Below are 27969 nucleotides of genomic sequence, written 5' to 3' on the forward strand. Positions count from 1 at the left end.
TAGCTCCAGTATCTAAACTTGGAGCACATATATCCTTACTCCCCGCAGCATCTGTATATAAGAGAAGGGTCACACCCTCTATTGTCTGGATTGCCTGTTTGTTGAAGGGATACAGAGATCAGCATCGCGATGGTAGGAAGCCAGGACCTTGAAGTCCTTCAGCTCAGTTATAGTGTCGACCTTAGAGTAAAGGTGGCAACTGTTGGATCGCACTGTTTGCAGTGGATCACAGGAAGTCCATGTTTGCTATCTTACCCTGGTTTCTCGCTCCTCGCCTTTTCCCTGTTCTCTATAACCTGCGCTTTGCTCCCCTTGCTGTTATCTGAGAGTTTGAAGTTGTCTGTGTTTTGCTCTGTTTTAGTCACCGAAGAAGGCGAAGAAGAAGGCAGAAGGAGGAAGTTCCAATGTCTTCTCAATGTTTGACCAAACTCAGATCCAAGAGTTCAAAGAGGTGAGCGTTACTATTGTCCCGGGCCAGAAGCAGAATGTTAAATCAGCTTGCTCAGTCACTTTACCCTCCAACATCAAACTGTGTCCAACCACAATCTTCCAACTAGCGTCCTACAGTGAGGCTACCTTAAACATCAGCCATGAGACCAAACACACTAAATTCAACTTTGTAAAACAACCCAGATTCAAGCTCTGAGCTGGGATATGGTTTGACAATGTTGGTACTATAGAATATAAAACAGTGTCAATGTCTAGATCTATCTATCAGTTAGACAAAGCCCAAATCTCCTTCCTCCCGCAGGCGTTCACTATCATGGACCAGAACAGAGATGGCTTCATCAACAAGGATGACCTGAGAGACACCTTCGCTGCTCTGGGTAGGGAAACATTTAGTCATAAAGCCTTCGCGGAGCTTGTAGCATGTCACCGCGGATTGTATACAGGCATGAACTGAACTGTGATAACTGGTGCCTTACACCTCGCAGGCCGCGTGAATGTGAACAGCGAGGAGTTGGATGCGATGGTGAACGAGGCGCCGGGAGCCATCAACTTCACCGTTTTCCTCACCATGTTCGGCGAGAAACTGAAGGGTAAGGGCAGCAAGCAATGGTTAGGAATACCGTGTGACAAGGGCCCGCATCAAGGTGTATTATAGTGCTGGCGTTAGTGTGTGTGTCACAATACTAACCCTAGCACAGTGCGCCACCGCGACAATGCTAACTCTCCATTTCACCAGAGTTTTCATTATCTTTTGCTCAAAGTGCTGGAAGTATGGCATTTTTCAAGTTTTGCCATGCACTGTCAGTTTGATTGCACGCAGAGTAAAGCTTCCTTCTTGTGGTCTAACAACGTGCTATTGTCGGAAAGCAATCTTTGCAATCCACACCCCTGACATCCTCCCTGACTCATAATATCAGCTGTTGGCCACACGAACAGTTGGTCTGTGTGACCTTCCTTTGTCTCATGTTCCAAGGGCGCTGGTAACCTAAACAGGGACAATTGCTCTGTTAAAATAGTCGGTACATGTATTGCAATGTCATTACAGACTTGTTAAACACTGAGCCGTTAGTGCTGTCACAAGTTGTCTGGGCTGCAGTGCATTGCTGTGAATTGTTGGCCCTCTTGTGCTCAGTGGAATATGAGTTGTCACTGCACAAACTTCTGTCATATACAGCTATTGAAGTTTACAGCACAGGAGTAGGCTAATCACACTGCCCCGCTCTCTCCCCATAACCCTGTATCAATCCCAAACTAATCCCACTGCCCTGCTCTCTGCCCATAGTCCTGTATCAATCCCAAACCAATCCCACAGTCTCACTCTCTCCCCATAGCCCTGTATCAATCCCAAACTAATCACACTCTCTCCCCATAGCCCTGTATCAATCTCAAACTAATCCCACTGCCCCACTCTCTCCCCATAGCCCTGTATCAATCCCCAAACTAATCCTTCTCTCCCCATAGCCCTGTATCAATCCCAAACTAATCCCACTCTCTCCCCGTAGCCCTGTATCAATCCCAAACTAATCCCACTCTCTCCCCATAGCCCTGTATCAATCCCAAACTAATCCCACTGCCCCGCTCTCTCCCCATAGCCCTGCACCAATCCCAAACTAATCACACTGCCTCGCTCTCTCCCCATAGCCCTGTATCAATCCCTAACTAATCCCACTGCCCCGTGCTCTCTCCCCATAGCCCTGTATCTTTCTCTGCTTCAAATATTTATCCCGTTTTGCTTTGAAAGGTGCAATGGTCTCTGCCTCAACCACTCCCTGTGGCGAAACATTCCTTTCTCCAACAACCCTCTGTGTAAAATTTCTCCTAACCTATCTGCTCACTTTCTTGGTGACTATTCCTAATTGATGACCCCTCATCACTAACTCCCTAGCCAGAGGAAGTGGCCTTGCTCTATTCACTCCATTAAAGCCCTTCTTAATTTAAAAAACCCTCTAGAAATAGTGGAATGAAGTACAAAGGCAAGGATGTTATGTAAACCTTTATAAATGACTGGTTAGGCCTCAGCTGGTGTATTGTGTCCAATTCTGGGCACCACACTTTAGGAAGGATGTTAAGGCCCTGGAGAGAGTGGAGGAGGAGATTTAATCGAACGGTATCAGACTTCCGTTATGTAGAGAGACTGGAAATGTTGGGATTGTTCTCCTTGGAGCAGAGAAGGTTAAGTGGAGATTTAATAGAGGTGTTCAAAATTATGAAGAGTTTTGTTATAGAGTAGATCGGGAGAAACGGTTCCACCGGCAGGAGAGTCGGCAACCAAAGTCAGGGATTTAAAGTAATTGGTAAAATGTCCAGGGGAAAATGAGGAGAAATCTTTTTGTGCAGCGAGTTGTGACTATCTGCAATGCACTGCCTGAGACGGTGGGCCAAACAGGTGCAAAAATAATTTTCAAAAGAGAATGGGGTATATATTTGAAAATGAGAAATGTGCAGGGCTGTGGGGAAAGTGCAGGGCAGTGGGACTAATTACATCACTCTTTCAAAGAGTCAGCACAGGCATGATGAGCAAAATGGCTGACCTTCTGTGCTGTATCATTCTATGATTCTTAGCTTTCTCTTGTACAGTGGACATAGTCCCAGTAGCTCAAGTCTTTCCTTTTTACAATAGTTTCCCATCTCCAACATTATCCTGGTAAATCGAAGCTATACACTGTCTGTGGCTTTCATGTCCTTTCTATAGTGGGGCACAGTACTGTAACTGTGGCCTAGCCAATGTTTGTACACAGTTATCATTCTATACAGCTGGCAGAGAGAAATTAAACTTTTCATCCCATCTTTCTGAACTGGCTCAAAACCGACGTCCCAGCGGTGAAGCCATCGTCTATTTATTTAGCACAGCCCAGCAATCTTGAGTGGTGGGGACCAGGCCCATAGTGACCGACTTCCTTCCAAAATGATTGTGTTACACAATATAATGAATCTGAAATCATCTGAAGATAATACTCACCTGTTCTTTTGGAGTTAAGCTCCCCTTCACTTGACTCATTAATGTCAATTTCCGGTCAATTCAGTCAATTAGAAATATATTATTACCTCTGCATTTCTCGCAATTTAGAAGTGGGGTCATCAGTAAATGCGACTATAAAATGGGCAGCACTAGACTGGAGGTGGAACCATTGCTGAAGGGTAAAGAGCATTAACGGTTATTACTAGAGCTGAAAGAAGGCAGAGGAAAAGCTGGCATCTTTAAATCAGACTTAAAAACTAAATACATCTTACAACCATAGATTGCACCTGAGGCACAGAGTGTCTGCAGACAGGTCATTAAAGTGGAGTAATCCTATCAGGCATAAAGGGCCAATGTGGTGCAAGGTGCAGAGCAATGACCAAACCATAAAATAATAAGTGGAGAGAGAAACAGAGTTAGGTCAATGACCCTCCATCAGAACTGGAAAAAGTCAGAGATGTAATGAGTTTTTAAGCAAGTGTCAGGGCAGAGAAAGGGGGGAGGGGAGGATAGAACAAAAGGGAAGGTCTGTGATAGGATGGAAGGCAGGAGTGGTTAAGAGACAAAAGGAATTATGGTGCAAGGCAAAAGGAGATGTTAATGGGACAAGTTAAGAAACAAAGAATGAGGCTAGAGAGGGTGTAAATGGAGATGGCAGAATCATCATCAGCTGCTGTCGGATAGAGAAAAAAATCAGAAAAAAAGAAAAAAATAGGGGCAGAGGTTATGGTCTGAAATTGTTGAATTCGATGTTGAGTTCAGAAGGCTGTAAAGTGCCTAAACGAAAGATGAGGTGCAGTTATTCGAGCTTACGTTGAGCTTCATTGGAACAGTGTAGGAGGCCGAGGACGGAGAGGTCAGAGTGAGAGTGGAACGGGAATTAAAGTGACAGGTGACCGGGGGGTCGGGGTCACGCTTACGGACTGAACAGAGGTGTTCCGCAAAGCGGCTACCCAATCTACACTTGGTCTCCCCAATGTAGAGGAGACCACATCGTGAGCAGTGAATACAGTATACTAAATTGAAAAAAGCACAAGTAAATCGCTGTTTCACCTGGAAACGTTTTCCAGTTCTGACGAAGGGTCATCAATCTGAAACGTTGATTCTGTTTCTCTCTCCCCAGATGCTGCCTGACCCACTGAGATTTCCAGCATTTTCTGTTTTTGTTTCAGATTCCAGCATCCACAGTATTTTGCTTTTGCACAAAATAACAAGAGTGCTTCTCTTTATTATTCTCTCCTTTATCAAGTTTTGTTTGTTTTCCCTCCTTCCAGTTTATCCCAAACAGCTCCTCCCAGCTGCAGTAATTCTAGAGGTGGCTAGATATCATGGTGGGAGAATCGTAGGTTTCTATGGAAGGTTTGACTCTGTGGGTTGAATGGTTTCCCTTACCTCTGCTTGTCTCTGTGAGTGGTAGGAAGGCTCACTTGGTGAAGTGTCAGAGCATGCAGGTTATCTGTCTCCATGGAGCAACCTATGCTGCTCTATGGCCTAGAATCAGCGGAGACACAGTACCCCTACTGATCCTCACCCCATCACTGTGGGGAATTGGCTTCCTTCTCATGATTTAGCTGAGATTGGGAACTGACAGCCTGGGGATGCTGGTATTACAGACCGCACTCTTCCCCCAAACATTGGTTTGTGTCACAGCATTAAAGCAATTTCTCTAAGCAGATTGAGGCCATATGGTACAAAACTTGGGTGCCTTGTATGTGCTGTGAATTGGATCAAGTGCCTAAGATTAATAATGACTCTCTAATTGTGGTGTAACATGGATGCCCACCATGTCCCCCTGTCACTCCCAAAAGTTGTGAAGTTTTCACACCGACAGACCGATGCATATAGACTAAAATTACATGGTCAGATTTATTTACAGTTCAAATGATAGTTAAGCACCAGGAATTCCCTTGGGCTTTCTCTTGATTGGCCGCTGGAACTTTGGTGCTGGATTGGCAGAAACTCTGTTTATAGTCGATGTATCCGGATTACCTTGATCTTCTGCCAAAGTTATGGCAGCCGATCAGGAGACCCAGTCCAAGAAATTCCCAATGATTATCTCAAAAAAATAACATTGCAATCCTGCCACATGGGATGCTGTTTTGGGAATGTAGCAGATTAGCCTCTTGCTGGGCCTCTCAGATGTATATTGTGTGCCGATGCTGCAAATCTCAGTTCATTCATGGAGTTCAGATTTCGTACGGGAACAAAAAATTGATCAGAGAATTTTCGAATACTTGTCCAGTCCCACAGCCTCTGAAATCAAAGCTGTCGCTCATCTATGAATAAAGAGCTATTTCCCGGTTTACCTGTCTGGTTTACAAGTAGCCGCTAATGCCGTTACCATTTACAATTCAATTAGCACCTAAAACAAAACCGTGATATCCTGATTCATTTCCAGATCAACCACTCCGGCCTGGTCTCACAGACAACTTGTCACCAGGCCTTCGTTTTGCAATTGCATGAGGGCGACAGGTTCCACTTTAGCTCTATTGGAAGGAGAGCAAAGAGTGCTCTTGGTGTTCTGGCCAACATCGACCAACACCACCAAAACAACTCGGATAACTGGCCATTTCTCTCATTTGCACTTTGTGGGACCTTGCTGTATACAGATTGGCTGCCGTTTTGCCTGTACAACAGTGACTGTGCTTCAAAACTAACTGATTGGTTGTGAAGATCTTGAGACTTGCTGTGGATGTGATAAACATAAGACCATAATCGGAGCAGGAGTAAGCCCTACGGCCCCTCAAGCCTGCTCCGCCATTCAATAAGATCATGGCTGATCATCGACCTCAACTTCACTTTCCCACCTGATCTCCATATTCCTTGATTCCCCTAGATGCCAAAAATCTATCTATGTCAGTCTTGATATTCAGAGACTCAGCATCCACAGCCCTCTGGGGCAGAGAATTCCAAAGATTCACCACCCTCTGAGTGAAGAAATTCCTCCTCATCTCAGTCTTAAATAGCCACCTACCACTTATCCTGAGACTGTGCCCCCTAATTCAGACACTCCAGCCAGGGGAAACAACCTCTCAGCAATTAAAGTGTTACAGAAATGTAAGTTCTCTCTCTGTAGCTACTTCAAAATTATATGAAATAAAATATAGAGTAAAGTAGCAAGAGGGCCTGATTCTTCAATGAAACTTACTGCAGACCAAATAATACCTTTAGTGGATAGGTGGCTCTTAGCAACTCTTTATGTTCCAATAGCAGTTTTAAAATATGTGAGAGGTTTTTAGGATCAATATGTCTGGGTAAGATGATCAAGGGAATAAAATTATCAATCTGCCTAGCAGTCCTGTTTTCTCACAGCCTAATTTATATACCAAAGTGTTTCAGGGTGAATTATCTGAAAGGACCACATGCTGTGGAAATCCAAACTATCTACTGATGGCTGAGTGTCTGAACATGGATTTTATTCTGAAATAGCACCTTTAATTGAAGCATCAGACTGGCTTCTATTGTGAGCAGTTCCTTCTCTTTATCCCAGCATGGGACCAGTGCATTGCTACATTAGAGACATAGCAATACCTCAATATCTTGAATAGTAAACACAAGCTAACAAAATAATTGGAACATTTGCCCCATACTCTGGCCATTGAGTTTATTTATCTATTTGTTTTCTGAGTGTGGGCAATGTTGGCAAGGCCTATCCCTAGTTGCCTTGAGAAAGGTGGTGATGGGACATTTTCTTGAATCACTGCAGTCCATGAGTTGATGGGACTCCCACAATTCTGTTAGGCAGAGAATTCAAGGACTTTGACTCAGCGATGATGAAGGACTGGCAATATGTGTCCAAGCCAGGATAATGTGTGACTTGCAGGGGAACCTGGAGGTGATGGTGTTCCCATGATGTTACTGCTCTTGTCCTTCTCCGCATTAGAGGTTGTAGGAAAGGGAGGTGCTGTCGAAGTAAGGTTGGTGAGCTGCTGTAGTGCGTCTGGTAGATAGTACATACTAGCACTGATGGTGAGGGGTTAGATATTGAGTTCAGTGGCAGGGGCGCCCATCAAGTGGACTTCTTTTTCCTGGTTAGTGTTGAGTTACTTGTTGTGGCTGCACCTAACCCGATGAGAGGTGAGTATTTCTCAAATAGTCTATTGGTTAAAAGGCTGAAAAAGGAGAAAATATGGTGACACATTAAGAGGAAAAGAACAAGTGAGCATTAGCCAGGCATGCAATCACAGAATCATGGAAATTTACAGCATGGAAGGAGGCCATTTGGCCCATCGTGTCCGTGCCGGCCAATAAAGAGCTGTCCAGCCTAATCCCACTTTCCAGTTCTTGGTCCGTAGCCCTGTAGGTTACGGCACTTTAAGTGCACATCCAAGTACTTTTTAAATGTGGTGATGGTTTCTGCCTCTACCATCCTTTCAGGCAGTGAGTTCCCCATCACCCTCTGGGTGAAGACATTTCCCCTCAAATCCCCTCTAAACCTCCTGACAGACAAGGAGGAAATATGACCAAGCGAGCCAGCCAGTGAACACTAATGCAGATCCTTGTCGCTGGATCAATAACAAACTCATTCAAAGCATTCACCTGGATACCATCTCAACTGGGTAATAGTGCATGACGTGGGAGAGTAAGAAAAACCTTGATAGCAGAGATTAATATAAAACCATCTACAGATGAACTCTGGCATAAAATCACATGTGCCCATGATTGCTCCCACACTGAATTCCTGATCTCACTTGGAGCCATTAAGTTTGTTGGCACAGAGCAGAAGTGTGACACTTTCTCACTGAGATGGAGTGGGAACAAGGTTGGCCTCACCCAGGCTGCTCGTTTGCTTCTAGTGTACTTTCCCACACTGTCCAAGAGGAGGTCCTGCACTTAGCTAAATTTCTCGTCACTTTCAAATGCATCTGGAAAATGGGCAATTGATCCATTCTTTTTGGTGACTTCCACTACCTCTCCCAACTCAGTGCCTGTCCCCCCACTGCGAACGGCCACATTTAGAGAGTCAATGATTAGAAAAATATATTAAAATTAGAGCCAAAGATAAATGGGGACCACAACATTGCATTTAGTGTCCTGAATCCCAAATGTGACTGTTAATCAGCTACTTCTTCCTATGCTTTTCTCCAGGTACTGATCCAGAAGAAACAATTTTAAATGCTTTTAAGATTTTTGACCCAGACGCCAAGGGACATATCAAAGCAGACTAGTAAGTGTAAAACAAACATTCTATTCTTTTCGCTTGTTGTAGATAGAAGCAGAGGCATCATCCTTTGTTCCTCTATGGTCCTGTGTTCCTCTATGGTCCTGTGTTCCTCTATGAGGTCCTGTGTTCCTCTATGGTCCTGTGTTCCTCTATGAGGTCCTGTGTTCCTCTATGAGGTCCTGTTTCCCCTACGGCCCTGTGTTCCTCTATGTCCATGGAGAAGGTGGCCATGTGCTTGATCTCGCTCTCATGAACACAGTAAAAACTCATTAAGGACCATGGACAGAAACAATCGACTCAGGATCAGCCTGAAAACAGACTGATAGGACTGCTCAGAAATGGAACTTTCTTGCCTGAGGTGAGCCACTGGCATGTAGAGGTATAAAGCGCTCCACCAGTTTGAAGATTTATGCCAACTATTATATATTAAAATCGCACTGGGTCACAACATTTCATGCATTGAAGTCTGTGTCATGCTATCTCAATGGATTATCAATGTTTACCTGCAGGGCAAGTGATAGAGGTTTTCAATGTTGAATGTTGCATAACGTTAGCTGCTAACACTCCTACATATTATATTGAGAGTAAATACCAAATAAACTGATGGAATCTACAGGAAGTTGCAAGCTTTGGACTTTGAGAGTTACTGTGAAGCTTTCTACATTTTTGAGCCTTTGTTGTCTCATTTCGGAATAGGTAAGTAAAGACGGCAAGTATTGACGGTAAATTTAAACATGTCAGTAATTTTATTGAGCCCTTACATCTCTCTTAGACTCCCCCAACCTTACCCCATTGTGAGCATTTTCTGAGTGAGTTCCCAGCTCCAGTTCACTCCCAATCAGGCCTGTTTAATTTATTATCAGCCCACCTACCTGCCCCAGGCTGTTCCCCTGTTCAGTTTCACACAATAAACCATCTACTCGCTCCATCTGCTCGCTCACCTAGCCCCTCACACGTGATGCTGTTCTGTGGTACATCCATCTGTCCTTCTGCCAGCTCATCGTCTCCAAATGTAGGGAATTGTTCCTGTCACATTGTTAAATCCCCTACTCCCCATCCACTGGGAGTGAAAATCAATCTTTCCACACTCTGACCCACTCCCACTCCACTGAGCAGGGCAATCACCCTTAGCTCACTACCCCCCATCTTCCACAGAGCACTGGCAAACTATTGCCCCTAACCAATAATCATCCAAACAGCCTCTCCTCTCCTCTCCTCTCCTCTCCTCCCTACTCTTCTCTTCCCCTCCCCTCTTCTCTTCTTCCTTCTCCCTGTCCCCATACTCTTCCTCATTGTCTTCTCTCCTCCATTCCATCTTCCTCTTCGTCACCTCATCTTCCCCTCCCGCTGCCTCTACCCATAGTTGACCTGAACTTGGTCTGAATCATTGTGCTGTGGGACCGATTATAACTGAAACATATTTTGGAAACCAAGCACTTACAATTGGCCCTTCTTCTTTCTTACTTTGAGAAGACAGCAATTGTTAATTTTAACACCTGTTTTGAGGTCCACAATCTTTGTATTCCCACTATTACAAGAGAGTGATTTCTCCTAGAATTTGCTATAAAATAATTGACTGGCAATACAATAGGGTCCTGAAATTCTGGGATTCCTGCTCCACCAGCGGAAAGTGCGACTCTTGGCCACCTTCAGCTTGTCGAAATCTCGACCTCCGAAAAGAATGACTCCGACACTTACAGCTCCGGTAGAAGTTTCCTTTTTAATTTACTTGCTCGCAAGGGGTAGGTCACACTCAGTCAAGGGCTAAATGAACACCTCTGAAATGGTTCAGTTTAACAAGATATTTATACAGTAAAACCAAAGTTCTGGCCTCTCCCTGTGTATTGCTCTGTCTCACAGTCAGTGAATACAGATAAAGAGTTAATTACTATATTCTGGTCCTGACATGGTGTCCAGATATTTCCTTTTGTCAGGGTTATCAGAAAGCCAAACGGCCATTACTCCATGAGTCATAGGTAATGGGCTATCACCTGTCTTGTATTGTGTCAGGATTGTTTCAATTTCCTGGTCAGTTTATCTGTTTGCATCAAATGGATGAGGTAAAGGAAAGAGATAATGGCTAGAAGATAAGGGTGGGGTGACATGGAACTCCTGTAGTGTAGACAATAGGAGAGCACCATGGGGGGTTACTTGTCTCAGCATGACTTGTCTCCTAGCTGTCTGATGGCCATCAGCCATCTAACAGCAGGTTTAGCTGTTTATGCAAGCTGACTGCTAAAATGCAGAAAGTTCTGGAAGGGCCAGGACTCCATTTTAATCAAAAGGCACACAAATACCGTATGGTATCAGCTTAGATAAAAATACTTTCCACATTCCCTCATTTTGTCCTTCACAAGGACAACTCAATCCATTCTGATCTTGTACAGTCTCTCCATTTCCATTTTCTTTAGTTTCATTACTCACTAGGCATATTATACCTTCAGGATTTCTTATTCTGGGAGTAATGCTTAGGAAGGGAGGCTGATGGTTATTATCATAATTGGGCTGGTACCATCCCTGGAAGGCTGTGAGTTTATACCCTGCCGACCTCCATTCTGTTTGCTCCTTCGTTTCTGGCCCCTTAGTTAGTTTTGTCCTGTTTTGCACTGTCAACCATTCTACCATTTCTGATTCGTTAAAGGGGACAGATCTCAGGGGAATACCCCCCTGGAGTGGACAGGTACATGGGAACATATCCAACAACTCGACAAGTTTCTTTCTTGAGCATACCTATGACTCAGTGCCATAAATACGTTTACGTGCAATTCCCTTCGGTAGTGGGTCTGTACCCCTGGTGTAATCAATAATGTGAAGTAAAACCCTGTCAAGCCCAGCACCATCAGTCCCCATAGTCCATACAGTTCCTTATTCAGTCTTCCTTTTTCTGTTCCTCTGATTCCTTCGTCCCTTCCTCCTGGTCGGGTGCCCGTTTGCAATGGGATGCGTGGATCCATGTTGGTCTTTCCTTTACCTTGATTGCAGTATTGGTCGCCAGCAAGACCTGGTATGGTCCTTCGAATCTTGGCTGTAGACTGCTTTTCCTTTTAAAAATCTTGATGTAAACGAATTCCCCTTGCTCCAGGTTATGACACTTCCCTTCCGCTGGCTTGACTTGGGCTTCCTTTACCTGTGAATGAAAGCTGGAAATACATTTGGTTAGTGCAATACAATAATTCAACATATTTTCCTCCATTTTGTGGATGTCCATCTGTTTTGCAGTAAATGGTGCTGTAAAAGATAGTCGTTGGGGACGTCCCATAACTATCTCATGCGGTGACAGGCCTGTTGTTCTGTTGGTTGCAGATCGCATTACCATCAAAGCTAAGGGCAGCAGTTCTGTCCATTTCAGTCCAGTGACATTGCATAGTTTTGGCAGCTTATTTTTAAGCATTCCATTATATCTTTCAACAAGTCCAGCTGATTGTGGATGATAACTGCAATGAAAACGTTGATTAATCTGTAAAGCTTTACACATTTCTCTTATAACAGTTCCCGTGAAATGTGACCCGTTAGCACTAGAAAGCTTAGCAGGGATTCCGAAGCGCGGTACAATTTCTTTTAACAAACATTTAGCAACAGTAGTGGCATCGGCCTTTTTACATGGAAAGGCTTCAATCCATCTAGAGAACACATCTACAATAACTAATACATACTTGAATCCCATACACATACTTTTTCCGTCTTACCCGGATTCATTGTCTGACAGCTAACACAATTTTCACAGATTTGTTTTGCAATTGCCGAAATACCTGGTGCATACCAAGTTGCCAAAATATAATCTGCCAATCCCCCCTTTGCCTGCATGTGTGAATGTATGAACACATCGGACAATCCATGGAAGTAAGGATCTAGGGGCCACCACGCGGCCGTCATGGTGAACCCATATTCCTTCTGGATTTTATAACATTGATCCTTCGTCCAGGTCACCACCTCCTCCGTACTGGCCTGTGTCTGAAAGGCCAGCACGTCATTAATAGTGGGTGGCGGGTCTGAGCAATTATTTTTCCTTAGTGGGAACAATGACACCTGCATCCCCCCTTTCGACAGAGCTGCTGACTTAGCTGCATTATCAGCTCTGGCATTCCCAAGTGCCACCTCATTCGACTGGCCTGTATGTGCTTGGCATTTGATAATGGCAAGTTTCAAAGGGCATTGAATGGCTCGCAGGAGATTTTCCACTTGTTCTGCATTTTTGATTGTCTGAGCCTGTTGCATAGCATAATAAGCTGCTGCCAACGAAGGAAGACATCCTGGTAGTCCGCGTGCCACTGGATCTAGTTAGGTACTGAAATATGCTACCGGTCGCTGTCTGTCCCCATGTAACTGAGTCAAAACAGATTGTGCAAAACCCGACTTGTGATGCACAAATAAGTTGAATAGCTTAGTGTAATCTGGTAATCCCAAGGCGGGTGCTGAAGTGAGGGACTGTTTAAGGTTCTGAAAAGCATTCCGGGATACCTCATTCCAAATCAACTTCTCTGGTAGTGCGGGCATGGACATGTCTAACAGTGGTCTAACAATCTCGGAATAACTCGTAACCCATTGCCGGCAGTATCCTGTCATGCTGAGGAGGTGTTTCACTTCTCTCTTGGTTACTGGTAGTGGGGCAGAGCAGATTGCTTTTACTCGGTCTTGTGTCAATTGTCTCGTATCTCTGACCAATTCGTGCCCTAGATACCGAACCTTTTCTGAGACAAATTGTAACTTTGCCTTTGACACCTTGTGTCCTTTCGAGGCCAGAGCTTTTAATAACACAAGGGAGTCCGTTTCGCAGGCCAATTTGGAGGGTGAGGCGAGCAATAAGTCGTCAACATACTGCACAAGTGTAGAACCTGCTGGTAAAATTACATCTTCCAGATCCCTCTTTAGGCATTGTGAGAATATGGTAGGGCTCTCGGTAAATCCCTGTGGGAGTCTTGTCCACGTATATTGGCGTCCTTTATACGTGAAGGCAAACAAGAATTGGGACTCTGGGTGAATGGGTATTGAGAAAAATGCTGAACACAGATCAACTACTGTGTAATACGTTGATGATGCCGAAATACTGGCAAGTATAATTGCCGGGTTGGGTACCACTGGATAAGTTGGGAATACCGAATGATTCACGGCTCGTAGGTCTTGGACAAATCTCCATTTGTCACGATTGGGCTTCTGCACCGGAAAGATCGGTGTGTTACATGGACTTCTAGTTGGAACGATTACTCCCTGGGCCAGCAGGGACTTAATGACTGGCTCAATACCTTGTTCTGCGGCTGGGGACAAGGGGTATTGAGGCTTCTTGGGGAGCGGGGCGGTTGAATTGATCGCTACCTTATAGGGTTGTGCGGTGAGCATCCTTCCTACTTCATTAGCGTGTGTAGACCATAGTTGTTCTGGAACTTTAGCAAGAAGCTCTGCTGTGCTTTGTCGTACTGGGAAGCTGAGAGCATCCTTTCTTCTAAGACAGCATCGAAGTATATTTTCCCATTCAACTTGACCGAATAGCCTCCCCCCCTTTCATGTTGCCCCAAAGTTCCATTACGTGTGTGCCATTCCTCTTGTACTGGGGATCCTTGCATTCTTTTAACCATTCGTCCTAAATCCTGGGGTTTATGTGTGCCTGCAACCGCAAGGGTGCAGTGTGGAACGCTCCCTTTAACCCTAAACAAGCTCTGACTGTGGGAGGATAATTCAACCCCTGCCGCTATCCCTTCGGGTCCGATAAAGATTTTTTTTCGATCATCAATTGATGTTTCTGGTGCAGGAATGGTTGATAAAAGATTTGTGCTGTAGCGTCTGATCCCGTGTTGTCACAATATGCTGTGCAGTGTAATGTTTCGTACCACTTGCCCAAGGTTTGAGATTTGAGGTAGTCTGTGATTAACCTTGTTACACACCAATATGAACCAACCAAATAGGATAGGGTTTTGCTTAGTGTGGGGTCCAAATTTTTCCAGGCATACAATATGGGAGTTGTGGGTTGAAGTAGTGGATATGCGCCACATTTATCTATGGGGACTCGAACCTCCAGACCAGCTGGGGAACAGAGGATCGTGGCATTCATTTTACATAACAGGTCACGTCCACACAGATTCACTGGAACCTCCTTAGACAGTAGGAATGAATGACTATCTTCGTAATCCTCTAATTGTACATTGATAGGGTTGGAGAAAAACATTTGCTGTGCGTGTCCAGATAGTCCAATCACTGAGGTTTGATTAGTGGAAGTGGGAATTCCCCTCGTATCCTCCCTTGAAAGGACCGAATAGGTGGCACCAGTATCCACTAGGAATGGGATATCCTTTCCTTGTATTCGTATTTTTACTTCAGGTTCTCCTATGGCATTTAACGAAACGACGGGTAGCTGTTTGTTCGCAGCACTCGGGTCTGGGATTGGGCGTCATTGATCATTATACGGGCAATTTGGTGGTTGACCGAATTGCTTTTGATTCTGTGATCCAAATGGATCTTGCACAGAGAAATTAGTCTGAGGTCTAGCATGTACCTGGACTTGGGTCGCATACGGGTTGGGTTCTGAAGGGGGAGGGTGTGCTCTATTACCTGCCTGTTGAGTCCAATCATGATTTGGTTGTTGCTGTTTTGCCCAGCAAGTTCTAGCCCAGTGTCCAATCTGACCACAATTGTGACAGGTATCATATTGTTCCTGCCCTGCACCTCCTCTCCCTCTTCCCCTATAATATCCTCCTCTGGCTCGCCCTCTTCCTCTACCCTGGGGGGGGGCGTAGGACGGTGTCACCGGGGTGGGTGTTATTGGAGCTGCTTGTCCTACAAACATGGTGACCTTGCTTCTAGATTCTCTATTTCGCTCTTGTATGTCCTTTAACATAGATACAACCTTGGATAGCGATTCCTGTCGCCATCCGAGACAAACTAGTTTAAAGGGATCTCTGAGTTCGGGCCGTAGCCCGTTTACCACGGCGCTGATCATAGGAGCTTCTACCTCCTCCATTTTCATGCCTGCACATTGGTTCATGATCTCTCGCACTCTTTCTACATAATCCTCAACATCCTCCTCCTTTCTTTGTGTAGTTTCCATAATTTTGGACCAATTCACTTTTTTTTTCCTCTTCTACCTGGGTCTCTGTCTATAAGGCATTCTTCTAGACAGGTTATTCTCTCTAAATTGAATGAACCATCGGGTGGAAATGGCCTGTTTTCACCCTTAGTCCATTTTACCCATTCTCTTAGGTGGTCAATTGAAGACTGACCACAATTCTGGAGCATGACATAGGCTGGTGTGCCTTTTGTGGTGTTTTAATTTGCTCCGGCACCTATTCTGGATGATTTAAGATTTTCCACAGTTTCTGATCTCACAATCCTTTCGGCCAACCGAGTTCTCTACGCCCACTTCTCCTGGCCGTTACGTGGCCTGAAAAGGTCTTAATTCGGGCTCAGTCTGGGTGTGTGAGATATGTTGGCACGAACCAATCGTAGTTGATCAATCAGTCACTGTTTCTTTCTTAATCAATCCTTGTGTTTTTTTTTCGAATCACAACTTTCCCTAGTGACTCTTCCCGTTTCTCTAATGGCAATGACTCATAAAGGTATTGCACCCAACAGTAATACAAGGACAACAAACAATATTCCCGTGAGTACACAAATCATAACCTCTAAACAAATTCTCAGTCTGCGTTGTACGCCACTACAGACCGAGTCCTTAATTTATCCTAATAACAGCTGATAAAACTTAAGGTTCCGTACCCAAACTCTTTGATCGATTGCGCTCTTTTTTTTAATATAGTCTTATCACATAAGAACCCCTTCCGAATTAAAAACAATAAAAATCTTATCACATAAGAACCTTCGATCGATTAGCGCTTTCTTTTTTCTTTTTTTTTTAATAGTCTTATCACATAAGAACCCCTTCCGAATTAAAAACAATAAAAATCTTATCACATAAGAACCTGGAACCCTTTTCGATCGACTAGCGCTCCCTTACCTACTGAAACCTTCCCCGGGCTGTCTCGAGGTTTTTTCCAGAACCTGTTTTCTTCTGCTGGCGAGCTGAGAAAGAAATGGTTATAAAAAAATACCTTTAACTTTTAAATGCCGAGTCTTGTAGATGCAGTACCTCAGCTGTGGACAACAGATTACATCTGCGATTCAACAGTGAAGAAACCTCTTGTGGGCAAAGGCTCACCTTGTTTGGCCACCGAAGCCTTTCACTGGAGAGGCACTATGCCTGTATCCGTTTTACTCACAGAACAGAGAGTATGCATCTCGGTGGAACCTCCAATAACTGTCGAAATCTCGACCTCCGAAAAGAATGACTCCGACACTTACAGCTCCGGTAGAAGTTTCCTTTTTAATTTACTTGCTCGCAAGGGGTAGGTCACACTCAGTCAAGGGCTAAATGAACACCTCCGAAATGGTTCAGTTTAACAAGATATTTATACAGTAAAACCAAAGTTCTGGCCTCTCCCTGTGTATTGCTCTGTCTCACAGTCAGTGAATACAGATAAAGAGTTAATTACTATATCCTGGTCCTGACATGGTGTCCAGATATTTCCTTTTGTCAGGGTTATCAGAAAGCCAAACGGCCATTACTCCATGAGTCATAGGTAATGGGCTATCACCTGTCTTGTATTGTGTCAGGATTGTTTCAATTTCCTGGTCAGTTTATCTGTTTGCATCAAATGGATGAGGTAAAGGAAAGAGATAATGGCTAGAAGATAAGGGTGGGGTGACATGGAACTCCTGTAGTGTAGACAATAGGAGAGCACCATGGGGGGTTACTTGTCTCAGCATGACTTGTCTCCTAGCTGTCTGATGGCCATCAGCCATCTAACAGCAGGTTTAGCTGTTTATGCAAGCTGACTGCTAAAATGCAGAAAGTTCTGGAAGGGCCAGGACTCCATTTTAATCAAAAGGCACACAAATACCGTATGGTATCAGCTTAGATAAAAATACTTTCCACAAGCTGAAGCTGGAGACCGAGCTCCAAATTGTGGTGACAAGGTAATTTCCACAATCAGACATCCTCTCCTCGCTGTGCCTTCAGTAGCCAGAGCCCAGCCCAGAAAGGACTGAAGATAAAAGGGAGTCATTTTGTTTAAAAATTTCCAAAGGCAGCAAAGTGCCATCAGTGTGAAGGTTAGTGCCCTCCTATGGGAATGATTGGTGGAACTAATTAGATAGCTCATCCAAAGAGCTGACACAGGCACCATAGGCAGAATGGCCCCCTTCTATGCTCAGTTTTGTTCAGTGCAGTCTCAGGTCTTCCTAAAGCCCAGTAGGGGATCTACGTCAGGTCTCGGCTGGGCTGATGTAAGAGGCAGAATTCCCGGGTTAGCTCTGGAACTCCCCAAAGTAGGGGCAGGAGGTGCCAGCTCCAACCTGACGGGAATTTACATGGGGCAGAAGTTGCACCGCCAACCTCCCCTGACACCCGACCCCCGCTCTCTCCCTCCGATCATTGCTTTGTGAAAACATCCTCTGCAGAACGGTGGAATAAACTGGACAAGGACATCCCGGTGACCACTGACCAAGAAGAGGATGAGAGGGGACAGGCCTATTAGAGCTGGACATGAGGAGTGGGGGTGATCTGACCAAGAGGAAATAGCAGAGGCTCTGACCATCATTTTCCAATCCTCTCTGGCTACAGGTGTGGTGCCGGAGGACTGGAGGACTGCTAATGTAGCACCTTTGTTTAAAAAGGGATAGACCGAGTAATTACAGGCCAGTCAGCCTAACCTCAGTGGTGGGAAAATTATTGGAGAAAATTCTGAGGGACAGGATAAATCTTCATTTGGAAAGACATGGATTAATCAAGGACAGTCTGCATGGATTTATTAAAGGAAGGTCGTGTCTGACTAACTTGACTGAATTTTTCGAGGAGGTAACCAGGAGGGTCGATGAGGGCAGTGCGTATGATGTACTGTCATCATCATAGGCAGTCCCTCGAACAAGGATGACTTGCTTCCACATGAGTTCACAGATGTTACAATGAAGGACCAATATTCCAGTCTTGAACTCCAATTGAGGGGGTGGAAGATGTCTGTGCGTGGATTTTTTTAATGCGTGGTTTGACAGAGCTAGGCCTTTATCCAGTGGCAAGGTTTAACCAGGACAACTGGAGACCTGCTTTACTGCACGGGCCTAGTGTGCACATATCGCAGTGTGAGCAGGCCTGTGCTGCCTCTGGGCCCCATACCCTCATTCGCCGCACCTCCGCCACAATCTCTCGCCACACCTCCGCCACAAAAACACTCACAGTACTGCACTGAAGATCATCCTAAATGATGCATTTAAGCTTCTGAAGTGGGGCTTGAACCCAAACCTTCTGACTTGGAGGCAACAGTGCTATTACTGAGCAAAGACTGACACGAAGTTAAGCATGTGCGAAATCAGGATTGGTCAACATGGACTTATAAATGGCAGGCAGTGCTCAACGAGTAGTTGAGGATTTTAGCAAAGCTTTTGATAAGGCCTCACATGCAGACTGGTCATGAAAGTAAAAGCCCATTGGATCCAGGGAAAAATGGCAAGTTGGATCCAAAATTGGTTCAGAGGCAGGAAGCAAAGAGTAATGGTTGATGGGTGTTTTTGTGACTGGAAGGCTGTATCCAGTGGGGTTCCGCAGGGCTCAGTGCTGGATCCTTTGCTTTTTGTGGTATATGTCAATGACTTGGACTTGAGTGTTGGGGGTATGATTAAGAAGCTTGCAGATGACACTAAAGTAAGCTGTGTTGTTGATAATGAAGAAGAAAACTGTGGACTGCAGGAAGATATCAATGTACTGGTCAGGGTGGGCAGAACAGTGACAAATGGAATTCAATCCAGATAAGTGTGAGGTAATGTATTTGGGGAGATCCCTGAAGGTAGCAGGCCAGGTAGATAAGGTGGTTAAGAAAGTATTGTGTTCCTAGCATTTAAAAAATACTTGGATGTGCACTTAAAGTGCCGTAACCTACAGGGCTACGGACCGAGAGCTGGAAAGTGGGATTAGACTGGATAGCTCTTGGTCGGCTGGCGCGGACACGATGGGCCGAAATGGCCTCCTTCCGTGCTGTAAACTTCTCTGAATCTATGAAGAGGAGTGGGGGTGATCTGGCCAAGTCTATTTCACCAGCTTGAACGAGATGGAACATACAGGGGAATGAGAAAAAGCAAACAGTGTGTCCTACCTCGCATCGTTTGCTTTCTTTACAAGTCTGCCTCCCATTGTTCACGTTTGCTGTTATCAGCGGTGATATCTGGGAGAATGACGCTCAACGGTTGACTGTGACTGCTACCAAGCACGGTACAGAAGGCTTGTTCTGTTCACTGACAGCAAAAGTCAAATGGAAAACATGGAAAGGAGGAAGTTCTAAATCCACTTTCAGAAATCTCAATACCATAACCAGCTCGGAAGTGTACTAGAAGGTTGTTACATGCTGGAGACTCCTCAATGCTGTCAGAAACTGTTTAAGATACTTTCTAAACACCTGAAGCACAGTCCTAGCTATCTGATATTCTCTCGAACATTCAAGATGCCTCTTGATCTTTACAGGTATTCAACACCCCTAAGATTGCAGAATATTGACAGTGTGATTCAACATATCTATTTATCTGTCTGTCTGTTGGTCTGTCTATCCGTCCGTCCGTCTGTCTATCCGTCCGTCCGTCTGTCTATCCGTCCGTCCGTCTGTATATCTATCCATTCTAAACTATCTCTTTTCTGTTGCAGCATCAAAACTGTGCTAATGACCCAAGCTGACCGATTTAATGAAGAAGAGGTAATGATTTCATGTTGTCTATAGTTATAGCTCAGGTTTCCCTTGAACCATCATCATCATAGGCAGTCCCCCGGAATCGAGGAAGACTTGCTTCCACTTAACATGAGTCCTTAGGTGGCTGAACAGTCCAATAAGAGAGCCACAGCCTCTGTCACAGGTGGGACAGATAGTCATTGAGGGAAGGAGTGGGTGGGACTGGTTTGCTGCTGCTCTTTCCACTGCCTGCGCTTGGTTTCTGCATGCTCTCGGCGATGAGACTCGAGGTGCTCAGCACCCTCCCGGATGCACTTCCTCCACTTAGGGCAGTCATTGGCCAGGGACTCCCAGGTGTCAGTGGGGATGTTGCATTTTATCAGGGGGGGCTTTGAGGATGTCCTTGTAACGTTTCCTCTGCCCACCTTTGACTTGTTTGCCGTGAAGGAGTTCCGAATAGAGCGCTTGCTTTGGGAGTCTCGGTCTGGCATGCAGACAATGTGGCCTGCCCAATGGAGCTGATTAAGTGTGGTCAGTGCTTCGATGCTGAGGATGTTGATCTGGTCGAGGATGCTAACGTTGGTGCGCCTGTCCTCCCGGGGGATTTGTAGGATCTTGCGGAGACATCGTTGGTGGTATTTCTGCAGCGACTTGAGGTGTCTACTGTACATGGTCCATGTCTCTGAGCTATACAGGAGGGCGGGTATTACTACAGCCCTGTAGACCATGAGCTTGGTGGCAGATTTGAGAGCCTGGTCTTCGAACACTCTTTTCCTCAGGCGGCCGAAAGCTGCACTGGTGCACTGGGGGCGGTGTTGGATCTTGTCGTCGATGTCTGCTCTTGTTGATAAGAGGTTCCCGATGTATGGGAAATGGTCCATGTTGTCCAGGGCTGCACCGTGGACTGGGGGGTAGTGCTGTGCGGCGAGGACAGGCTGGTGGAGGACCTTTGTCCCCCGATCACCCATCCCCCAATCACCCCCTCTCCCTGATCACCCATCCCCCATTCAACTCCCTCCCCCGATCACCCAATTACCCATCCCCCAATCACCTTCTCCCCCTGATCACCCATCCCCCAATCACCCCCTCCCCCTGATCACCCATCCCCCATCCCCCATTCAACCCCCTCCCCTGATCACCCATCCCCTATTCAACCCCCTCCCCGATCACCCATCCCCCATTCAACCCCCCCGCAATCACCCATCCCCCAATCACCCCCGCTTGATCATCCCTTCCCCAATCACCCCCCCTACCCCTGCTCACCCCTCCCCCAATCAACCCACTACCCCGATCACCCATCCCCAATTCACCCGCTTCCCCAATCATCCATCCCCCATTCACCCCCCGCCAATAACCCATCCCCCATTCAACCCCCTCCCGCTGATCACCCCTCCCCCAATTACCTCCGCCTGATCATCCCTCCCACACTCACCCCCCATACCCCTGATCACCTCTCCCTCAATCAACCCATTGCCCCCAATCACCCATCCCCCGATTACCCCTCCAAGATCAGCCTCTCCTCCGCTCACCTCATACCTATCACCCGCTCCCCCAATCACCCCTCCTCCGATCACCTCATCCCTCGATCATGCCCTCCCCTGATCAATCCTCCCCCCGATCGTCATCAGAGGGCCAGTACAGAGGGAGTGCTGCATTGTTGGAGGGCCAGCTTGAGGGAGTGCTGCACTGTTGGAGGGGTAGTATTGAGGGAGCGCCACACTGTTGGAGGGGTAGTACTGAGTGTGATATATTCACAGAGCACAGCACACACAGCTTCCTAACATGGCAGGCAGCTCTCTCGGAAGTCTCCGGAAATCTGCCTGGTTCTGTTTATTATTAACCCTGCACTTGCAGTACACAATACATCCACATCCACAGTGTGGAGCTACAAACATTACAAGCTTACACACATTACACTTCTCCCTCCTTAATGAAGAAGCCATCATAACAAACATCATACATAACTTTCATGTTTATATATAACACAGGATATAAACTTTTTTTTTCCATATTTACAAATTTAACTTTACCACTTGTTTTCTGTTTCGAAGAGGATACCTTCACTCTCGAACAGAACCTTCCAAACATGGTGTCGATTTCACACTCATTTGAGGCTCATCCTGAGGAACGTTTTCCTCCACGGAATTTCCTTGATTTTCATTTGAACTCACTCTAACTTCAGGCTCTTTGTTTTCCTGACTCGGACTCAGACTTGCATTCTGATTCTCTCCTGGATTTGTTTCCAGTACATTGGATTTAGGATTTGCTACTGGGATATCAAAACTATCTGATGAGTCAGAAATAATTGAATCATTCCCACCTTCAACTCCTTCCATGTCTGTAGGTAAAATATGATCAATATGAACAAACCTAACATGTCCATTATCAATCATCTTTACCAAATATGTGCGAGGACCACATATCTTCACCACTCTACCTGGTAACCACTTTAACTATTTATGGTGATGGTTCTTCACTCTCACCTTCTGGTTTAATTTCACACTTCTCTCTGTTACTCTACCTCTGTCATGATCCTCTTTCTGTCTTAATTGTGTGTCTTCTACGGAGTGTGCCAAATTTGGCTTTAACAACGAGAATCTAGTTTGAGGCTGTCATTTGAGAAACAACTCTGCTGGTGTTCTACCAGTAGTTGTATGAGGAGTATTTCGATATGTAATCAAAAAATTAGCCAATTTGTGATCCAATGACAACTGTCGTTTCCTTGGATTTGGAGCTAATATTTGTTTTATGAGGGCACGTTTTACAATTTGTACAGTGTGCTCTGCTGCACCATTCGAAGCAGGATGGTATGGTGGAACCTTGGTATGTTTCACACCATTTTTGCTCGTGAATTGTGCAAATTCTTCTGAACGAAATTGTGGTCCATTATCCGAAACAATTTCTTCAGGGAGGCCAAATGAAGAAAATAATTTTTGTAAAATGTCCAATGTTTTACTTGTTGTTATTTTCCACATTGGAAACACCTCAACCCACTTCGAATGGCTATCAATCACAATGAACCATCGTTTTCCTTCTAACTCAGCAAAATCAATATGTAGCCTTTGCCACACCCTGGAAGGCCATTTCAATGGCTGTAATGGTACTGGTGGTGGTTGCTTGCTTTCTGATTGACATGTCGTACACTGACTCACAATGTACTCTGTATCTTTATCAAGACCTGGCGATCATAAATAACTGCGTGCAAAACTCTTGGTCAAGCACGTTCCCAGGTGCTGGTCATGAAGGTCTCCTAATAATTTGGACCTAAATTTATTTGGTATAACCACTCTTGCACCCCACATGATACAATCTTTATCGACTGATAATTCATTCCTGCGAATGAAGAATGGGTATGTATCTTTGTCTGTTACCTAGTTTGGCTATCCATTTGTAATATACTCATACACCTTTGACATCACTGGGTCACGTTTGGTTGCTCTACCAATCTCTTCAGCTGTGACTGGCAGTTCATCAATGTATGAAAAATAAAACACTTCTTCCCTATCGGGTGCAACTTGTGATGGGGAAGGCAATCTAGACATTGCATCAGCATTACTGTGATCAGCTGATCGTCTGTATTCAATATCATATGTATATGCTGACAAAATCAAAGCCCATCTCTGCATTCGGGCTGCAGCTAATGTTGGAACTGGGAACTTTGGATGGAGGATTGCTGTTCGGGGCTTATGGACTGTAACGATGCTAAACTTACGACCATACAAGTACTTGTGAAACTTCTTGACCCCAAAAATTAATGCCAAAGCTTCCCTTTCAATTTGCGCGTAACAACTCTCACTGGCATTGAGAGTGCGTGAAGCAAAAGCAATTGGTCTCTCCTCCCCACTACTTAATACATGAGAGATTACTGCCCCAACTCCATACGGAGAGGCATCACATGCTAGCTTAATCTCCTTAGATATGTCATAGTGAACTAACATGGTGCTCTCTACCAATTTGCTTTTACACTCCGTGAATGCTGTATCGCATCCTTTTGACCACTTCCAATGGACCTGTTTTTTCAAAAGTTCATTCAGTGGATGTAATACTGTAGCCAAATTTGGTAGGAACTTCCCATAATAGTTCAAAAGACCCAAGAATGAACGAAGTTCAGTGACATTCCTGGGAGTGGGTGCATTTCTGATCGCATCCAATTTTTCCATGGTTGGATGTAAACCATCTTTGTCTACTCTGTACCCTAAGTACTCCACTGAGCTTTTAAATAACTCACAGTTACGAGTAGACACTCGTTCTCTGTGCTTTTCTAGCCATTTAAAGACTTCATTCAATATGTTATTATGAATTTGCCTATTTGGTGCTGAAATTAGTATGTCATCCAAATAACATATTACCCCTTCAATACCTTGCAAAATCTGTTTCATCACCCCTTGGAATATGGCAGGGGTGGAAGACACTCCAAACGATAGCCTATTAAATTGATATAGGCCGAGATGAGTATTTATAGTCAAACATGACTTGGACTCCTCATCTAGTTCAAGCTGTAAGTAGGCATTTGTAAGATCCAGTTTTGAGAAGATCTGACCACCTATCAGTGTTGTGAGCAAATCTTCTATATTCGGCAATGTATTGGGGACATTACCCTCTCGAACCTGGTTTATGGTTACTTTATAATCACCATCGGACTTAGGTACAACAACAATGGGTGTAGCCCAATTACATCGATCTATCTTACAAATAATGTTCTGAGTCTCTAGTCTTTTGAGTTCTTGCTCAACTTTCTCCTTGAGTGCATATGGTACGGAACGTGGCTTGTAGTAAACCGATCTAGAGTCCTTCTGTACCCTGACACTCGCCTTGAAGCCTTGGATCAGACTGACGGTTTCGCAGAACACCTTCGGATACTTCTTGATAACCTCATCCGTTGATGAAAATTTCACTTCCACACAGAAAATCTTACTCCAATCCAGCTTCAGTGAGCTCAACCAATTTCTTCCTAGTAAGGCAGGCTTGCCTCCTTTCACTACTATTAGAGGCAAGTTCTGAAATTGATCTTTATATTTCACCGGTACGGTGATACGACCTACCACAGGAATTTTCTCTCCCGAGTAGCCTCGCAGCTCTATCTTGGATTTCCCCAGTTGAAAATCACACAATTTGTCGCGGTATAGTGACTCCAGCACTACACTCACGGATGTTGATTTCCATTGGTATCTTGAATCCCGCAACATCTATGTGGATTTTGATGCTTTCCGAATCGCTGTCCGTTAACCTCATGCTCCTGATGACGTGTAACTCTAACATCTCGTCCTGTTGTTGATCTTCCATGCTATGTAGTCTCTTGGGATTTCTACTCATAGCTTTGAACGCTGGACTCATAGCTTTTGAAGCTGGTTTACCCTTCAGTCGGCATGCCTTCGCAAGATGCCCAGTCTTTCTGCAGCAGAAACACTCTGCCTTCACGTATGGACAACTTTGAGCAATGTGTTGTCCCAGGCACCTATAGCACGACTTCGGCGCTCTGGTAGAATTTCCAGTTTCTGAGACTTTCGGCCATGCCCATCTTTTACTTTGAACCTGCAGGTGATTTACGTTGGTTGACTGATGACCGTAATTATTATTTAATTCTCGGGAATATTGTTCGGCCATGCCCATCAACCTCGCTGTCTGACAAGCAATCTCAAAAGTCAAGTCATCCGTCGTCAATAACTTCCTTCTGATTGCATCATTTTTCACCCCACAAACAAAATGATCCCATGATGCTCGGTTTTGAAAATTTCCAAAATTACAGTGCATCGATTGCTTTTTTAATGCTACGATGTAATCACTGATACTTTCATCAGCCCTTTGATTCCGAATCCCAAAATAATAGCTTTCAGCAATTTCTAATGGTTTGGGGTTATAGTGCTGCTCCAGCTTCGTTAAAATCTCTTTTAAGCATTGTGTCCTTTGGCTCATCAGGCACAAGCAGATTTACAAGGGTTTTGTACAATGCTGGACCTGCCACCGATAAGAAGATCGCTTTCTTACGTTCCAACACAGCCCGGTTCTTGACTGCATTGTCTGGAACTTCGATTATGTTATTTGCAATGAAATACAATTCTAGCCGATCCACATACGCTTTAAAACATTCCTGGTTGTGTCTATATTCACCCAAATGTCCCAATGCACCTGCTATTTTAATCTCTAGCTGTTTACACCGTGTGCTGTATTTTACCTCGGATTTTGTAGGTTTTTTCCAAAGACAGAAACTTCCAAAGTCTCCCTGTCGGCTGACTGAATTCTTCACCAACAAAAATTAAGCTTTAAATCATCCGAAAAATCCCATCTCAGTCGCCAAATGTTATATCTTCACAGAGCACAGCACACATAGTTTCCTAACATGGCAGGCAGCTCTCTCGGAAGTCTCCGGAAATCTGCCTGGTTCTGTTTATTATTAACCCTGCACTTGCAGGATACAATGCGTCCACATCCACAGTGTGGAGTTACAAACATTACAAGCTTACAGACATTACACTGAGGGAGCGCCGCACTATCAGAGGGATAGTACTGAGGGAGCGCTGCAGTATCGGAGGGGTAATACTGAGGGAGCGCCGCACTATCAGAGGGTAGTACTGAAGGAACTCCGCACTGTCGGAGGGGCAGCACTGAGGGAGTGCCGGACTGTCGGAGGGGCAGTACTGAGGGAGTGCCGCACTGTCAGAGGGGCAATACTGAGTGGGTGTTGCTCTGTTGGAGGGGTAGTACTGAGGGAGCACTGCATTATTGGAGGGGCAGTACTGAGGGAGTGCTGCAGTGTTGGAGGGGCAGTACTGAGGGAGTGCTGCAGTGTTGGAAAGGCAGTACTGAGGGAGTGCCGCAATGTCAGAGGTGCCATCTTTAGGATGAGGTTAAACCAATGCCTCATCGACACGCTCAGATGGGTATAGAAGATCCCACAGCACTTTTTTGAAGAAGAGCCGAGAAGTTTGTCCTGATCCAATATTTATCCCTTAATCAACATCACTAAAATCGATTATCTTTTCATTATCACAATGCTGTTTGTGGGAGTTTGCTGTGCGCCCATTGGCTTCCGCGTTTCCCACATTGCAACAGTGACTACACTTCAAATGTACTTCAATGGCTGTAAAGCTCTTTGGGATGTGAAAGACGCTGAATAAATGCAAGTCCTTCTTTCTCTTTATTTTGGAGAATGGAGTAACAGTCCAAGCAGACTGGGCTGTGATCTGGTGAGTTCAAGGCAGAAGATGTCAGTAAGAATCCCCACATGGTAAAATTAGCGACACTCTGCACCGGGCCGGAGAGATTTTATGTTGTGTTTGCTGAGTGTGTGATTACTGTGAGAATCACCCTGTCCTTTTCACCCTGTACCTGCAGTGTGCACAGATGTTTGCTGCCTTTCCTCCTGATGTTGCGGGCAATCTCGACTATAAAAACCTCTGCTACATCATCACCCACGGCGAAGAGAAGGACCAGGAGTGATGGAACTTACCGTGCAGGGTGAAGATTAGGATTGGGAGCCATGCAATTCTTCTGCTTGGTGATGGGAATAATCAGGAATGATGTCATTCAACTCAACAGCTCACAATTAAGTTGTGGACCCACTGCCTATATCGTCATGCACCATTGAATGTTATCTCCCAATAGCCTGATGTTGATACACTGTTCTGATTATGCAACGTGCTTGTTGTAAATAGAATTCCACCCTGGTCATGACTCCAACTCAACTGTAAATAAATATCTTCCGCGAG

General features: G+C 45.0%; 1 protein-coding gene across 1 annotated transcript; it reads left to right on the top strand.

Annotated features, from left to right (window-relative positions):
• The first annotated feature begins 95 nt into the window (after nucleotides 1–95).
• Nucleotides 96–27969, top strand: LOC139226562 (myosin regulatory light chain 2B, cardiac muscle isoform-like). Its single transcript, XM_070857408.1, has 7 exons — nucleotides 96–132; nucleotides 362–451; nucleotides 752–827; nucleotides 936–1040; nucleotides 8498–8576; nucleotides 20242–20290; nucleotides 27596–27969. Exons 1-7 carry the CDS (start codon nucleotides 130–132, stop codon nucleotides 27698–27700), a joined length of 507 nt encoding a protein of 168 aa, XP_070713509.1. The 5' UTR covers nucleotides 96–129; the 3' UTR covers nucleotides 27701–27969.

This window comes from Pristiophorus japonicus, chromosome 16 (genome assembly GCF_044704955.1).
Source record: "Pristiophorus japonicus isolate sPriJap1 chromosome 16, sPriJap1.hap1, whole genome shotgun sequence".
Lineage (NCBI taxonomy): Eukaryota > Metazoa > Chordata > Chondrichthyes > Pristiophoridae > Pristiophorus > Pristiophorus japonicus.